Below are 18,532 nucleotides of genomic sequence, written 5' to 3' on the forward strand. Positions count from 1 at the left end.
CGGGCCGGTCCATTGGCCACAAATAACGTGTGATATCACATCGTTAGACTTTTTCCTGTGGGGATATATAAGGTCTAAAGTCTATGTGGACAATAATATTTCAATTCAGGCCTTGGAGCAAAATTGGACTCAAGACGTAGCCGCGGCCAATATATGAAAGAGATAATTTTTGAAAAATAAATGCCAAAGAATGTTCTTTCGAATTATAATAAACATTTCCCATTAGATGTGAAGTTTCTGTGTTTTTTCCCAAAAAAAGTACTGAACCACGTAATGGATCTCCCTTTATAAATATGCATTAGAAATTGAGCGCTATTGCAATCTCGAATCAAATTCGGAAAAATTTTCGTCTTCAAGAAAAAAAATTTGGATTTTTTTATTCTCAAACGAAAAAAGAACTTTTTGCATAATTTTACTCTAATTTAAATAAAGACTGAAACGATCAGCATATTTTATTTATCATTAAGATGAAACACATTTCAAATAGTTACGGTAAAATCCAAACCTATGACTTCAACTCAATCTGGCAATCCTCTGGCGAGATAAGTGGCGTCACTTACTAGCAGACGACACTTCGAATATACATACGTCGCCACTCAAAACAAAAAAAAATAGTTTATCAATTGCAATGTTGCAAATTAATTTAGACGTTTATGAGTTCAGTGCCAACAAACGAAGCGTTATCATTTTAGTAACAGGCGTGCGCTGTTAGCGATAGGTGGCCTTGTGCTTGACCAATACCCGGTGCCAAGAAATAGTAAATAATAGATGAATAAATAGTAGCAGAAGCGGAACCAAATAATAGACGAAAATAATTGCGACAAAGGATTTAGAAGCCTAGAACTTGAAAGCTAAAATGGTAAACACTGTGTGCAAAAAGTGTGTGATTTGAAATGAAAGAAAAGAAAATTTTAACGGAAAATAATTACAGTGGTTGACAAGAAAGTGTTTTTGAACTGATTTAGAATAAAAGTGGCTTTAAGGACGCCTTCAGTACAAAGAGTGTATGCTGTTATTAAGTCATTTTAATTTTAACTAAAAAAATATAGCAGTGCAATAATGGTTTTCTTTAAAAATATATGATTTTTTTAAGATTTTTTTTATTTTTGAAAAAAAAAATTCTTTGCTGCATTTTTTGTTAAAAAATCGCTTGGTGAATAAGCCTGAAAAATTGTGGGATACAAAAAACAAGCATTACAAAATTAGATCCATAAACCGAAAATTAAAAGATCACTGTGCACAAATTTATTATGCTTCCTAATTACCTTTCTTCATATTGAATACATGAAAGAAAGTTAAGACGCTAAAAAAACTGATTTCGTTATAATCAGCCCCTCGGTTTTTTTAAGCGGCCCCTTTCTCGCATCTAATCACAGCGAAGCATGCGTGAAATGCGTGATCTGCTCTAAGTAACATAGTCTACTGCATGAAGGTTAAACATTTCGACAAACTGAAGATATACGAAATCTAATATTTTGTGAGTGATTAAAAGATAAATTCTCTCAAAGCAACAGCAAGACCTTGTGATTAGCGCTGAAGCCTTTTATAATATGTCTTCAAAAATGCATAAACCGAAATTGGGTTTTAAGTGTTTATTTTGGTGCACTGGGTACTCTTATCTGATTTATGGTTATTAATACCAGGCACTTGCAAACATTTATTATTTTGGTTATCTTTTTGTTTGCACTTCAAATTGTTGCTAATAATAATCGTTTTAACTGCGCTTTGTCTACCAAAGTACTTCAGTTATGGCGTTCACTTGACTTCCCAAATAATTTTGGCAGACTCATGCCATTTATCAGTACTTTTGGATCTTTGGCTTTGCTATCAAATACATCTCACTGCAGCTAATAACGGCAGTATAATTGTAGAATATTTAAAGTGCTTGAAGTTATCTGCTACCTAAGCGTGTACTTAAATTTTTTGCATGGCAATTTGCTGTTCGCTCCAGGCTGCTTCCATTACTAGTTGATTTCGAAACATTTGCGTAACTAGTTTTGTATTTTGCCTGAAGGTCTGTGTGTGTGGTAACATATAATAATATATAGTACATAAATATTCGCTTTATCAGTTGTTTGCAAAAATTATTTATTCTTAATAGCTTAGACACTCGATGAAAAATTAGCCACGCGCCTGGCCTACTAAATGTGTCAGAACAAATAAATTTCTCATTATACCATATCTAAGTAAATATATTAATGAAATCAATGGGTATTTAGTAAATATTAATCAATCTTCAATCGCATAACATTTCTACCTACTGGCATGGCAACTACTCAACAAACGTACCAAATACTAAGAGTGCAGTCTGATAAGACCAGTAAATTTGTTAAGAGGTGTGTAGGGGTGCCCTCTAGTGTGACAGCCTAAAATAAGTAATTTTTGGAAGTGAAAAATAAACTACTGCATTTAAGGATGCATTTTTACCTATTTTAAGGATACACAGTTTGTAAAAAAAAATAAAATAAATATTATTCGAGCGATCTCTGCAGCGTAGAAGGCTGAACACAAAAGATATTTGAAATATTGATGGATAGATTTGAGAGATTTATAGTGCGTTATTTCTAAAGCTATAACTCAACGAAGTATGAAAAAATCGATTTCGAGGTCATTTTTATAACTCTAATAATAATTTGCTTGCATTCCTGCACTCCACTTCCCTTGATAGCGCGTCTTCATTAAAGAAATTTACTAATGGAACCTCTCGCCTTGATTCTCACTCACAAAAAAATACTATAATATGGGGGAAATGTTTAAGCTTATATGTTAAGTAGAAACCTTGTAGGTTAGTAAAGCGAATATACACTATATACTATAACAAAAACACTAATTTCTAAAAAATTCAAAAAATTCGTTTAGTGCTTTTGATGATTCATTGTTTTCCCGAAAAAACCAAATAATACATTAAATCAATTAATCTTTATATTATTAATATTAAATATGTACATACCATGTTATCCAGAATCCATAAAAAATATTTTCCAAAATTCACTTCACGCAACACAAAAATAATTTGCAATTTCGAGAACAATAGAGAGTATCGCGAATAAGGAAGTGCGTACTGATCTAGGTTTCGACTACTTGTGTGGCAATATAGCGGACTGAAGGGCAATAATTTAATCGGTTTATTGTAGTACGGTTATTTAGGTACTAAAAAAATCAATTTTGAGTAGCATCGCTGGAGTTTGTAATCTTCACTTTTGTCCGGCTTTTGAAGGAAAATGCTCCTATGTGCGTCAGTTCGTACTATGTAGCATGGGTCTGTTGGCCGAATACAAGTTTGGTTACTCAATAGTGTGTTTGGACTAGGTGGTAATGCGTTTTGATTGAGCCAAACAAAAACATCACCCACTTACAGGAGCCTTTGGTTTCGGTCCAAATCATTGATATAACAATTGACATATGTCTGGGTTTCTGTTTAGACCAACTTAATAGCATTGCACAGCATTTATGTAGAATTCAGAATTTACTTCGATTCCCACAAAGGAAATCTAAAATAGTCTAAATAGCACCATTAAATTAATGACGAGAAATTACTACCCTGAGTTATAAAAGATACATATCCACATATTTAACAAAAACTGTAGCTGTCGCTAGAATACTTTTGTGGCATGTTTTCGATGTAAAAAACATATGTATTAACGTCAACTATGAGCAAAAAAAATTTTAAGACGTTCCCCATAATTTTGAAATTTTTAATTTATTTTTCGAAATTTATGTCGTCCCCTTGAAAGTAAAACCCTAACGTCTTTTCCAATCCTCGAAACATTTTCTAACGTCAATTTCCGGAATAGCCCTCAATGAGCGTAACGATTCACGTTTAATATCTTCAATTGCCTGAAAACGGTTTCCCCGGAGTGTTTTTTTGAGTTTCGCTGAGGCGAATACTAACGAAGAATCAATGTGGTGCAAAAACCAGGAGTTGTCGGCTCATATTCCTGGCCTCTTTTACGAATTGGTTCTAGTATTCCTCGTTGACAGTTTGGCCGGTCGGAAGAAATTCGGAGTGCACCACACCTCGATAATCGAAGAAAACTGAAGCTGAAAAATCATTACTATTTTGACCAGATTTGACGTGGTTTTATCGACTTCGGCTCACCTTTACCACGATATTCGGCCGACGGATTGTCTGTTTTCGTGTCGTAAGCATAAATAAACCCAAAATTCATAGCCAGTAATAATATGTTTTATCACATCCTGGTAGTCGGAAAGCATTGTTTTACACACATTAACGCGATGCTGTTGAAACAATTTAGTGATTTTGGAACCAATTTCACTTTACTTAACCCAAAAGGGTCTTTCAAAATGATTTTCACTGATTCCTATATTCCAACTTTGCCAGCAAAATCTCTTACTGTTAATCGTCCATTCTCAAGCACCAATTCTTTTATTTTATTGACGTGTTGATCATTAGTTGATCATTTTTATTTTGTTTAGTAAAAACGGAGTCTTTAAAAAAACGTTAAGCACTCTTTGATACTAAAAAAACATTAGCAAAAGGTGATGCTTTGATCGAGATACATCAAGTTATTTTATTCGTGGATCTACAAATTAAGCCTTGTCTCAGAGATATAGATATCTGCCATCAAGCGACGCTGAGTTCTAGATTTTTCTAAACACTGTACTGAAAATAAGACCGGAGTATTTTTTTATGGGAAGGATATTTGAAATAATCATAATTAGTGTACAAAACGAAAGCTGTTTTTTAACTTGATACTCTGAAAAATAGGTTCTTAGACAACTCTAAAAAGTCTCTCCAAGTATAAGCATTTAATAGTCACGGGCAAAATTTTATATTTTTTTTTGACCCACCCTAATGCATATACCCTTAAGTAGTATGTAATCTAGAACATAATAGAATGAGTGGCAGTTTGTTCAAAAAAAATACACACACAAGCCATGTAGCTTAATCTCACTTAATCTCCAGTGGTATCTTTTTTTTTTACTTATATAAAAATGTTTTGCAAAATTTTTTCTCTCCTCTCTCCTAGCAAGATAAATTTTAAATCGAAAGCAACAACAATGTACACATGCGCGATGGAGAAATATGTCATCCTACGCTGAGCGCTTATCTCACAATGAACTTACCCAATGGCTGTTCTATTCATAAGTCGCTACCTGCCTTACAACTAAACCAAAGCCAGGTAGCTCGCGCAATTTTCAAGATGTGCCGTGAGCTATTACGCAATTCAGTACATTCATTTGTATACCTAGTAAAATAAATCTTAAGGACATTTATTATTTATTTTTTCCGAAAAAATTTTTTGTGTGTAAAAGTAATAATGTCTGTTTCTGATGCTGATTATGTAGCTGACCTTCCAGCAAAAGATATTTAGATTCAGCAAACTCTGAGCGCAGGTATAAAGTGACATTCCCATATTATATAAGTCGGGTTTTAAGACTCATTTCGTTAGTTGCTTGGTGACAAACAATCGAAGTGTTTGCAGGAGTTTTGAAACGATTATTGCGCTAGAATATATTAGTAAAAAAAATTTATTGTTTCGTCTGATATAATAATCCAAAATGTTTTTTAAGCATAAACAAGTGCTCTGCGGTCTACTGGCACTGGCAGTGCTGGCGGCACAAGCGCCGGCAACCGATGGCGCCAAAATACTCGCCGTTTACTCATTTCCGGGCAAGAGCCACTACATGATGCACCGTGTGCTGATAAGCGAGCTATTGAAGCACGGACATGAGGTATGTACAGACAAATATGGTATACCATATAACTATATATGTATATTTTATATCAAATTTCAATGAAAAACTGTTACTTATTTTTCAAATCTATTTCTCAGGTCACCATGATAACGGCACTCACGCTGGAACCAAAAAAAATGGGCGCCAATTACACGGAGATACTCATAGAGCCGGTTTATGACTTTTGGACGGAAAGTAAGTGAAAATCACACATCCTTAATACATAAAGTAACTACACAAAACTAACACTAAAATAATACTTGACTTCCAGTACACAACACATTCGGCGGCAAAACGATCTATGACATGCGCAATGAATTGGATATATTCCTGAATATGGTTGTACTTCTCGGCCTCTCGACGACGGAGCATGCACTCAAGCAGCCGAAAATACAAGCGATCATCAACGCCAAAGAAACACAGGGTGTCTATGATCTCCTGCTGGTCGAACAATTCTATCAGGATGCATTCTCGGCCTTGGCACATGTCTACAATATACCCGTTATAAGTGTGGCCACATTTGCACAACAAACATTTATGAGTGAAATGTTTGGCATTATACAACCGTGGTCATACGTGCCCCATGGCTATCTACCGTTAACGGAGCATATGAGCTTTTTCGAACGCGTCTACAACACGTACACCTCATTGCGCACGGACTTGGACCGCGAGTTTAGGTATTTTCCGAAAATGGACGTACTGGTGCAGAAATACTTCGGACACTTGCCAAGTAAGTGTTGGATAAACCTTGAAATAAGCTACAATTCTTACCAACTTTTTATTCTACTTAACAGTAAAATTCCCCAGCACCTCCGAAATGAATAGAAATCTCTCAGCCATATTGATCAACAACTATACGCCTTTGGTGTCAGCTGGACCCACGACGGACAACATGATCAATGTCGGTGGCATGCATATCTATCCGCCAAAAGCATTGCCCAGCGATTTGCAGCAGTTCCTGGATGAGGCCGAACATGGCGCCATCTACTTCAGTTTGGGCAGTCAAGTACAGAGCAAAGATATGCCTGTGGAGAAGTTACGCTTGTTCCTCAACGTATTCGCTCAGCTGAATCAGCGTGTGCTGTGGAAATTTGAAAACGATAGCCTTCCGGATTTACCTTCGAATGTTATGGTGAAGAAATGGCTGCCGCAGAGTGATATCTTGGCACATCCTAATGTGCGTGTTTTCATTTCGCACGGCGGTCTCTTTGGCTCACAGGAAGCTGTCTACCATGCCGTGCCCATACTTGGTATGCCCTTCTACTGCGATCAAGTAAGATAAAATAAAATCTAAGTTCTAAAAAAAGAAATTAACAGTTTATTCCATTCTCTCCCGCAGCACCTTAATTTGAAGAAAGCCGAGCACAATGGTTATGCCATCATGCTGGACTTCCACACACTCACCAGTGAGCAGCTAAAGAATGGCCTCCAACAATTGGTGCACAACAACACATATCGCGACAATATCAAACGCTTCTCGAGCATTTTCCACGATCGTCCCATGGGTCCACGTGAGACTGCGCTCTACTGGATCGATTACGTAATACGCCATAAGGGTGCGCGTCATTTGCGCGCTGCCGGCTTGGACTTGAAGTGGTACCAATTCTATTTGCTGGACGTGATCGCTCTGGTCGTAGCCGCCGTCGCTGTTGCTCTTGGAGTGCTTGTTCTGTTGGTGCGCTGGATCTTGCGGCGAATCAGCGGTGAACAGATCAAGCAGAAAGTGAATTAGTATAATACTATGAATTGTTGTTGTTTTGAAAAATTATGTGGTTATGTGTGATTAGTTCTTTAATATGTTTGTATGTAAGGCTCAATTTGCGCTAAATTAAAATTTGTAAAGAGTAAATATTAGGAAATCTCTTTGAATTGATGAATACTTTAACTCACTTGAATCATTCCTATAGAAAATTGTTATGTAATTGCTTGCGACTATAATAATCGCATCTACGTTATCGGAAGCGTTCCAAATACGGACCAAAATCTAAAGTCCGAACTTGTATACATTTCTCCAAACTATTTTGGAATTTAATTTATAGGCAAGCAAGGATTGACGGTCGAAAAAGTTTTGCTCTGTTCTTAGTGAGATTGGCAAGGAATCACCAACTATGAATTGCTGTTATGAGGCTCTGCGCCTGAACTCTTAATTCGAACATTTACTGTCAATAATCGGAGTGTCTCAAGAAAGAACTCGCCTGGAAGCGGCTAGCTTAGCTCAATAGGTGAAGAATTATGTTCGCTCAGGGCAACACTACTCTCTAGTATATGTTACTTTCGCCCTTCTTACTTCGATTGCTTTCGATTTGATGTTAAGTTCAATTAACCAGAATTTCTTCTTCTTTATTGGCGTAGAAAGCGCTTACGAGGTTATAGCCGAGTTAAAAACAGCGTGTCAATCGTTTCTTCTCTTTGCAAGGTGGCGAAAGAGATTCCAAGCGAAGCCAGGTTCTTCTCCGCCTAGTCTTTCCAACGAAGTGGAGGTCCTCTTTTTCATCTGCTTCCTCCGAATGGTACTGCGTCGAATATTCTCTGAGCTGGAGTATTTACATCCATTCGGACGACATGACCTAGCCACTGTCTCTTAATACGAGGTTTGACAATTAAATAATGAGACTGATTTTATTGCCGCGCTTGTGGTAAACCTGTGACCTTGAAATTTCCTTTCCCTTTTTCCGGCATCCCTCTCCTCTCCATTGATATAAGTACCATCGCTCTAGCTTGTTTAGTTCGCCTGCTGTGTCAAGTTGAGTAGACGTGTGTTTGTAGTGCTCGTCACGAGAATGGAAAAACGAAATCAAGAACAACGCTTCGCGATAAAATTTTGCGCCAGATTGGGCGAAACAGCTTCGGAAACGTTCGCTAAAATTGTAAGAGTGTATGGTGATAGTGCTCTTAGTCGTGTATGGACATCCAAGCGGCCGTGACGAGGGTACCCGTGGACATCCCAGTCGAAGCGTTCCAGAAATGTTACGAAGCATGGAAAACGCGCTGAAATCGCTGTATAGCTGCTCAAGGGGATTACTTTGAAGGGGATGGCAGAGTTGTAGAATAATTTTCAAATATACGGTTTTTATGGAATCAGTCTCATTACTTAATTGTCATATCTCGTAAGTTGAACAATGTCAATGTCGTCGTATAACTCGTACAACTCATTGTTTCATCGTCTGCGGCATTCGCCGTTGCCAATGATCTTGTGTGATCTTTGTTCGTCGAGAGAGAACTTTACTTCTCAGTTGCCTACTCAGTTGCGTTGGATTCCGACGACTGTTTGTTTGATGACAGGAAATATTTCGTCTTGCCCTCGTTCACTACCAGATCCATTTGCTTCGCTCCTTTGACTAACTTGGGGAAACCAGAACTAACGATGCGGTTGTTATGGCCAATGATATCGATGTCATCAGTGTACGTCAGGAGTTGTACTATTTTAGAGAAGATTGTGCCTTCTCCATCTCAGAGACCTCAGCTCGAATTATTTTCTCCAGGATTTGATTGAAGAAGTCACACGAAAGAGAGTCACCTTGTCTGAAACCTCGTTTGGTATCGAACGGCTCGGAGAGATCCTTCCCGATCCTGACGGAGCTTTTGGTGTTGCTCAACGTTCGTTTACACAGCCGTATTAGTTTCGCGGAGATACCAAATTCAGACATCGCGGCATAAAGGCAGCTCCTTTTCGTGCTGTCAAAGACAGCTTTGAAATCGACAAAGTGGTGGTGTGTTCCTATCCTCTTTTTAGAGGTCTTTTCCAAGATTTGGCACATGGTTCCTTATACTATATACAATGATTTTCGGTTTACCAACAAACCTTTTGCCGAATATGTTTCAGTATGTGAGTTATAAGTCGAATTTGTAAAATTTCTTGGATTCCGATACTCTAGTTCACATTTTAAACTTTAAATTGTTTCCCTGGCTTTGGTTCCTGCAAGTTGCTAGAGTCGAAAAAGTTTGGTTGCACCCGAACTTAGCCCTTCTTTACTTGTTATTTGTGCATATATTTTTTATGGGGTCTCCAACGTTACCTTCTAATATTTGTTTAGGTAATTAATTAAGTGCATTATTATAAACACGACCGTTGTGACATTTTACAAATCAGTAAATCAGCGTGTGATTTCTAAATAAGCCGGTGCTAAGCTCCAGATAAGTTCAGCGACTCGGCATATAAATCGCTTTGTGACAAAATGCTCTACCTTCACCTTGATTTTTTGTAAAAATAACAAATAAAAAAATAAATAACGGTAAATAGAAGTATAATCAAACATAATTACACACATGTGCTATCACATACACATACATATGCTCGGCGCGCTGATAGCACGACAGACGACTCGCTCGCTGCATGCACTCGTCCAAAACATAGAACACATTCTAAGCAAGTGCAAGTAAGTACTCGTTTGTTTGTTGGAAAATATAGTAGTCGCACTCGCTTACTCGGCTATATAAATGCAGTTATGTGTGTAGATATCAATGAATTGAAATCGTTGAAATTCAAATCTTAAAAATTGGCAAGCGTTGTATTGACATTTCAGTACAAAATCCACACTAAATGTGTTCAGCAGCAATTTGTTACGGTGGATGATAGCGCGAATTCTCAAAAAATAAACGAGCAAACATTTTAAATTTTTTAAAATTTGTGATGAAATAAAAAAATATTTGACAAAAAAATAAAAAAAATAATAATTATTTTAAAATTTGTCTAGAAATATATTTTTATTAAAAAAAAAAATTTTAACAAAAAAAAAAAGTAAAAAACAAAAAATTAAAATATAATTAAAAACAATAATAATTAAAACGAATTGTGTTGATTATAAAAAATGGTAAACTGTGTGAAAATATTTGCTTTAATAATTAAAAAAATAAAATATTTAAATTAATTATCTTGCATATATTTTTATGTGAGTGTTTATATGAAATAACTGTGCTTTAGAATTATTGCAAACAAGTATTTAGCAATTTAGGCGCTTGTCACGCCTTCATAAAAATCTTTTTAAAAATTAAAGTTAAAGCATTTTTTAAATAAAAATCGGGATAAATAACATATCTGATAATTAAAAAGAATCGACTAAAGAAGTGTGTCCTATAATGAGATTTGAGGCAGAAATACATGAATTTGATTCCTGACTACTTTTAGTTCCAATATACCGAATATAAGGGTCGTGATTCACCTGATTTTCTCACATATCCACATCGACGAGTGTAAACATTTTACTATCATCAAATCTAGTTTAAATTACAACTTTCCGTTTTTCCCTCACTTAGTTTTTATAAAAGCCATAAGCCACCTAACCTCCTCTTGTCGCCGGAGAATCGGTGAAAGTGACCAAGCTGACAGAATCGCAGAATAATGTATGACTTACATCAAAGATACATCTTACATTCAAATTATACATGCTCTATAGATATATGGGAAGGATAAGAAGGCCACAGCATGATGATTGCGTTCAACGAGCCTTCATATTATATTAGGTTATCAAAAAAGTCTTGCGGTATTTTCGCTAGTTGGCGCTGAAAGCACGTAGTTCTAGTTTTATTCGTCGCATCGGGTCATGCTATACCTTTTTGGAAAGCTCATTTCACGCGCTAACACGAGTTGGATTGATTGTCGTTTCTTTTAAGTCGTTCCTGAGTTATAGCGTCGCAAACATGGAGCAAAATAAAGAGAATATGGCATATTTTACATACCACTATAAAGGCAAAAATTCTCAAGCCGCCAATAAAATTTGTGCAGTTTATGGGCCTGAACAGTTTCCGTTTCCAATAAGGCGTTCTGGTGTACGCCAGCATGTCGTCGATTGCGATAAAATCGCTGAATTGGTCGAGCCGGCTTCATGCATTATATGATGAGTCATTAAAAATTCATTTCGCATGACTTTTTGATGGTTTAATCATAGTTTGGCCCTAGATATCCCTGTTCTTGCTGTTGTTGTAGCGGCATAAAATATTTTTGAAGTAATTTCGAAGAATAGTGCCGAGTTGACAGATTTGGTAGATAAAAATCCAAGTCCGTTGGGGTTACTTAGATCCAACTGTCGTGAATGGAGATAGATATCCTTCGTTTTGGATGATTCAGCGAAACACATTCGAAAAAGCTAGTTTGATTCATGTCCATACCTTGTGTCTACATTTGCAAGCAGGTTAGGTGGAAAACCACATTTGTTGCACTGTTTTTAAAAATTCTTAGATGGTTTTTAACATTATACGTAGAGCTGCTTGCTATGTAAGACCCAACCTTATAAGCAAAGGGTTGGGCTTTTCCAAGTAATTTTAGTTAATTCATTCTGAACATAAGGGTGGTGGGTCGGTTGAAAAAAACGTTGCAGGAGCGCGAAACCACAGTGGGCCGTACTTAGACCATGTTTAGGACGTTTGTGCCCCCGAGTGGTAACAAATTATGCCTTATCCAGGCAACTCAGTGGATTTGGTAAAGCATCAATAATTTTTGAAAAGTATAGCAATGTTATGTTTCAGCACTTTAATATGCACATTACCCATTCAAGGCTAGTTACATATCTTCCTCCGTTCCGAATATATGAACCGATTATCATGGCATCTTTTAGAACTTGTTAGTACATCAGCTGTATAAGGAATAAAAAGGAATTAACAGCAAACAATTTAACCTTATTCGGCTATTCAGGTCGTCATAAAACATTTAAGATTATAAATTGTTCAGGTAATATAAATGCACAAACCATTTATATGAGATCAACCGTCGAACAAAGATATTAGTTTGAGAGAAAAGTAAAAGTATTTGTTTTAAGAGAGAGCGAAAGACGCTCTCATCAATACCCATAAAACTGCTTGGCTTGAGCCGCATGGTTCTATACACTGCTCTATTACTAGGCAAAAAATTCTACGCAAATTTTAAAATAAAACAAATTAAATTGACGTCACGCTCACACACGACTGCGTTGTCGCTGGGTCCATTGTTACATAGTCAAGGTTTTGCCCTTGAATCTTTAAGATTAATTTAATGTGCCAATTTTCGTAATAAACACACACACCTACACACTCGTGATTTTAAGCTTTATTAATGCGCACTCTCTATTTCTATGGGGACCTTACAACATGTGCTTGTAAATCAGCACGATTAGACTAGACTATGCACATTAGCTTTGCCTCATTATAAAATCAAAGAAATAATCAATAATTGCGCACTAACACACATGAAAATCACACATAAAATATAAAAAATTTTGATTTAATTATAGCTTTGGTGTGATACTTTCGTTATCAACAATGCATTTATGAAACATTTGTCAAAGTAACTGACCTTAGACGATGGCAATGCTAGTTTGTCGAAACCGGTTTCAATAATTTTCAACAAAAATACTTTTGTACATATTTATTAATAAATACCAGGACAGACTTTTAGTTTCTAAAGTTTAAATAATTAATAAAGGGTGATCCATTTTGATGATCACTACTTTTTTCAAGAAAAAACACAGGAACTTCAAATTTAATGGGGAATGTTTATCATCATTCGAAAGAACATTCTTTAGCATTTATTTTTTGAAAATGATCTCTTTCAAATGTTGGTCGCGGCCATGTCTCAGATGAACCATCCGTTGACTACAATTTTCTATGAGTCGTTTGAGTATTTCGACTGGTAATTGACATACCGAATGACATGCGTTATATTTTACTGCAAGGCCTGAATCGAAGCGGAATTGTCGGCATAGACTTTATGCTTAACACACATCCCAACCGAAAAAAGTCTAACGGTGTGATATTAAACGACCTTTGTGGTCAATCGACCGACCAACTACGTGGAACTATCTGCCCTCAGAAGTGTTTTCTCATTAAATCCATTGATTGTTGCGATAAGTGTAAAACCACACATCCGTCTTCAGATATCAAATGGTCGGTTATCATGGAGCGATGAAGGTCTCCATTGATGGTTATGAGAACAGCATCATTTTTGAAGAAATATGGACCGGTGATTCCACCGGCCAACAAACCACACCAAACCATTGTTTTTTCTGAATGAAATGACAGCTCTTGAATCTCTTCCGATTGTTCTTCGTCCCAAATGCGGCAATTTTGCTTATTTGCATACCCATTGAGCCAGAAATGGGTCTCATCGCTGAACAAAATTTGGCTCGAAAGCGTCGGATCTTCTTGGAACTTTTCAAGAGCACATAGAGCGAAGTGATGTCGCTTGGGAAGGTCGGGCAGCTGCAGTTCCTGCAAAAGGAGTATTTTGTACACTTTCTATTTACGATCTGCCCCAGCGGCACCGAATCGACTTTCCACGACTTTCGTGTATACTCTCAGCTACGGCTGCTATATGTTCATCACTGCGTGCTGGACGTGATATATTCTGTCGAATATTATCCAATATTGAATGATGGGTCTCAAGATGAAAATTTACTTGAAACATGAAGATATTAAATATAGTAGTATTTATACAGTTTAATATCATGGTGGAGAAATCTCAAATCGAGCTTCTAATATCGAATCCTGCTATACAGAAAAAAACACATTATAAATCGTAGACAAGCGGGCGACATACTTTATTGCAATGTATAATACTGTAATCAGTTCATGTATTGAATAGAAAAATTTCACAAAACAAACCGATGTGGGGCAAGTTTTGAGAATATTTCGAGAACTTCTTCTGCAGTAACTTCAATGTCATGATGCGTGCACAGCAACGTCAGACCGATCAATCGATCTCGAAGCATGTTCGTCTTCAGCCACGTTTTATGCGACAAAGTGTCGAAAAAGAACGTTCAAATCTCACTTTCGTCACATATACATATATATGGGAAGCAAACTATGAATTACCCCATAGGTCTACAACGCTATTCTTCAATGTTTCCAATGCAGTAGTCGGTGACTTGTTGTCTTTTGACTTTTGCTTCTGCCCCAAATGGCACTGTCAGTGATCAAGTTCACCTTTGAGCTTCAAACGTCGCATCATGTTGTCATTATCCAAAAGGCCTTTGAATCTATCAAGTCAATAAGATTTTCTATTTCTTCGGTTTTCAAAGTACATACTTCTTCTGGAAGCAGCAAACTCAATTGAAATCCATCCAATACTTCTCTAGAAAAGTGCACCTTCGAATCTTCGCCGATTGTATACAACAGTGGAATGTTCACTGAGACTCACGCAACTTCTCACGCGTAAATTTTCGCGTTTTATTTGTCGGCCTCAGATTCTTTCTCTTTTCTTCGTCAACTTTCAATTCCGCATTTTTTTCGTGTCTGAATAAATGGATCAAAAATGTTTCTCAGTTTATTGTCTTTGATTTTGGAACGTTACAAGCAGCATATGTATCATAGTTGATGCATTTGCCAGATCCATCGATTCTTTCTGAAGAATCACACTCTGTGATGGAGTTAGAAATGGAATGTCAAAAAATCCCAATTGTAAATTCACTAATATTACTTAATATTTTTTCATTGTAGTAAACTTACTAATAAGACATTTAGCTCTTTGGACTCGCTTAAAAACCAAAATATCATAGAATTATTATTGTAAACTGCAGTGTTTTATTTCAAATCACCACAGGCTTGATATAAAAAAAAAACAAAAACAGAGTTATCAAACTGTCTTCGAAGCTACTGGAACTAAACTTGCTTTCACTTTATCTTCAAAATTTTTTTTTTTACCATTTTTATATGAAGGAAATGTATATAGTAAATATGCGTGCATATTACTTATTTGTTGTTTATAAAATTCGTTATCTGTTTGCTCGGTATTAATTAAAATTTGTAAATTATTTCAGGAACTCAAAGCTCTCAATAGCTTAGTAATATTAACAACACTAATGATTGTCTTAGCGCCCGCCATTGAAGCCGCCAAAATACTAGCGGTATATGTATATCCGGGCAAAAGTCACTTTATGATGCATCGCGTGCTGATAAGCGAGTTGGTGAAGCATGGCCATGAGGTAGGTTAACGGCGAGAATCAATCATCGCTTACTTTTTTCACACACAAAAATAAAATAAATTTACTTTTCGTTGCAAAATAATACTTCATATATGTATATATCTATGTGTACATATGTATGCTCATATAGTATACGCTTTTTCTGTATGCGCACAGGTAACCATGATAACGGCTTACACGCTGGCGCCGCTACGTCTGGGCAGCAATTATACAGAGATACTCATCGAACCGGTTTACGATTATCGAAAGGATGGTGAGTGCAGTGGATAGCAATGAAATTTATTTTGTTAAATTAATATAATTTAATTTAGTTTAATTTAATTAATTTAACTTAATTTAATTTAATTTAATTTAATTTAATTTAATTAAATTTTTATCACTTAGGCCACGTTGATACCGGCAGCAACACAATATTCGATATGTCAAACAATGATATAACGGACTTTATGAATATGATGAAAGCGATTTGTATGGGCAGCACCGAACACGCGCTCAAACAGCCGAAGGTGCAAGCGATCATTAATGCCGAGCAAACACGCGATGTCTACGATCTCTTGCTGGTCGAACAGTTCTATCAAGACGCCTTCCTCGCTTTGGCGCATATTTACAATGTGCCGGTGGTGAGCACTGCCACCTTCGCCAAGGAGCATTATATGAGTCAGATGTTCGGTGTAATAACGCCGTGGTCGTATGTGCCGCATGGATCACTGCCACTCACGGATCGCATGAGCTTCTGGCAGCGTCTGCAGAATGCTTACCACATACTGAATACTGACTACAGTCGCGAGTTTAAATACTTTCCGATGGTGGATGCGTTGATCGCGAAGTATTTTGGACATTTGCCAAGTGAGTAAAAGTTTGGTTAGGTTAGGTTAGGTTAAGTAGAATGGTCGAATTATATCTTGATTCTACCAATAAACGAAGATTGATTAAAAAGAAAAAACAATTTCCTGATTTTCCTCACGTTTTTCTCAGTTAAATTCCCCAGCGCCTCCGCCATGGATAAGAATCTCAGCGCCATACTGATCAACAACTATACACCGTTATCAACTGCCAGTCCAACTATGGACAATATGATCAATGTGGGCGGCATGCATATTTATCCACCCAAAGCCCTACCCGCTGAGTTGCAGAGCTTTTTAGACGAAGCTGAGCATGGCGCCATCTACTTCAGCTTGGGCAGTCAAGTGGAGAGTAAGGATATGCCGGCTGAGAAATTGCGTCTCTTCCTCGATGTCTTCTGCAGCTTGCAACAGCGTGTGCTGTGGAAGTTCGAGAATGAGAGCATCACAAACTTGCCACCGAATGTTATGGTGAAAAAGTGGATGCCACAGAGTGACATACTGGCACATCCTAATGTGCGTGTCTTCATCACGCATGGCGGCTTACTGGGCACACAGGAGGGTGTGCACTACGCGGTGCCTATGCTGGGCATGCCCTTCTACTGCGATCAGGTAATTGAAAAATAATAATTTTATAAATTTTTCTGAACTTAAAAATATATATCTTCGGCTCATCTGCAGCACCTCAATTTGAAGAAGGCGGAACTGGGCGGCTACGCTGTAACACTGGACTTTCACACGCTCACGCGTGAGTCTCTGCAGGCCGGTCTGCAGCAATTGCTCCACAACAACACATATCGTGACAACATTAGAAGGATATCAAACATCTTCCACGATCGCCCAATGAGCGCACGTGAGACTGCGCTCTACTGGATCGATTACGTCATACGTCACAAGGGCGCACGGCATCTGCGCGCTGCCGGCTTGGACTTGAAGTGGTATCAATTCTATTTGCTGGACGTGGTTGCTCTCTGTTTGGCTGTCACATTATTGTTGCTGAGCATTGCATTTGTGCTGGTGCATTGGTTCCTAAGGAGTCTTGGTAGTAAAAAACAAAAGCAAAAACTGCTTTAGTAATGTGTTCCTAGTAAGGTTTAGTATTTAATTTCAGCAAATATTCACAATATAAGTTTTATAAAGTGTAAAAATGTTTTAGTATAAGTTTTGTCAGAAATAAGTATATTAAACTTGAAGCTTAATTACAAGAATCAACTAGAGGATTTTTAAAACTTCAAATTATTTTCAGAGAACATAAGTGTTTTGCTTTCCTGGCATCCAGACGTGTTCGGCTAATTTGCTAAACTTTAAAAGCGTTTTTCTCGAAACTGAGGTTTTCATAGCGATTCCCACGATTTCTGAGGTGCTACCGTACCAACTAACTTGAAATTTTTAAAATTTTAAGTCTATATTTGGACTTGTCTATGTCTCGAACTATCCATATATCTAAATTTCAGTTTTGGCTATTCTTAAAAAATTCGAAACTGTGAAAAAAGTTATACAAAAAGTGCTTTTTTCCGACAGTGGCAACTTCGGGAAAATGTTTCCATAACCCAAACCAGAAATTGGGGTATTTTGGTAGTCGGAAAAGTCTTTTCATATTTTTTTAACTTATTTTTTTTTATTTTTATAATGAACTAAATATGTCCCACTTTAGTCCAGCAACTTTTGCCATTTTTCCGCTAGAGTCATTATTCCAACTACGAGAAGTAATTTTCACAAGCTTTTGTTGAAACCAACTTTACGCCATTAAGGGAAGTCTTCATTGACCCAAACAAATGATTTGATGGTGCAAGGTCAGGGCTATATGGTGGATGCATCAAAACTTCCCAGCTAAGCTCTCCCAGTTTTTGCCGAGTCATCAAAAATGTGTGTGGTCTATCTTTGTCCTGATGGAAGACGAAGCCTTTTCTGTTGATCAGTTCCGGCCGTTTTATGTCGATTGCTTGCTTCAATCTCATCAGCTGTTGACAGTAAAATGTAGAATCAATCGTTCGTCCAGACTGGAGCAGCTCATAGTGGATGACTCTTTGCCGATCCCACCAAATACTCAGCATAACCAATCGAGGCGTCGATCCTGGCTTTGCGACCATTTGTTGAGCT

At 37.1% G+C, this 18,532-nt stretch overlaps 1 protein-coding gene across 1 annotated transcript; it reads left to right on the plus strand.

Annotated features, from left to right (window-relative positions):
* The first annotated feature begins 679 nt into the window (after positions 1–679).
* Positions 680–17,644, plus strand: LOC126757665 (uncharacterized). Its single transcript, XM_050471752.1, has 11 exons — positions 680–859; positions 5,536–5,697; positions 5,799–5,895; positions 5,972–6,430; positions 6,495–6,973; positions 7,040–7,423; positions 15,426–15,590; positions 15,747–15,843; positions 15,975–16,436; positions 16,566–17,044; positions 17,114–17,644. The coding sequence occupies exons 1-11, from the start codon at positions 857–859 to the stop codon at positions 17,504–17,506; spliced, it is 3,180 nt and encodes a 1,059-aa protein (XP_050327709.1). The 5' UTR covers positions 680–856; the 3' UTR covers positions 17,507–17,644.
* The last annotated feature ends 888 nt before the right edge of the window (positions 17,645–18,532 follow it).

This window comes from Bactrocera neohumeralis, chromosome 4 (genome assembly GCF_024586455.1).
Source record: "Bactrocera neohumeralis isolate Rockhampton chromosome 4, APGP_CSIRO_Bneo_wtdbg2-racon-allhic-juicebox.fasta_v2, whole genome shotgun sequence".
NCBI lineage: Eukaryota > Metazoa > Arthropoda > Insecta > Diptera > Tephritidae > Bactrocera > Bactrocera neohumeralis.

What these genes read in the sequence shown, in the direction of transcription:
- LOC126757665 (XM_050471752.1), top strand. An exon ending in ATACTTCGGACACTTGCCAA is followed by an intron (nt 6,431 to 6,494) that starts GTAAGTGTTGGA and finishes TCTACTTAACAG; the next exon opens with TAAAATTCCCCAGCACCTCC. An exon ending in TGCCCTTCTACTGCGATCAG is followed by an intron (nt 17,045 to 17,113) that starts GTAATTGAAAAA and finishes GCTCATCTGCAG; the next exon opens with CACCTCAATTTGAAGAAGGC.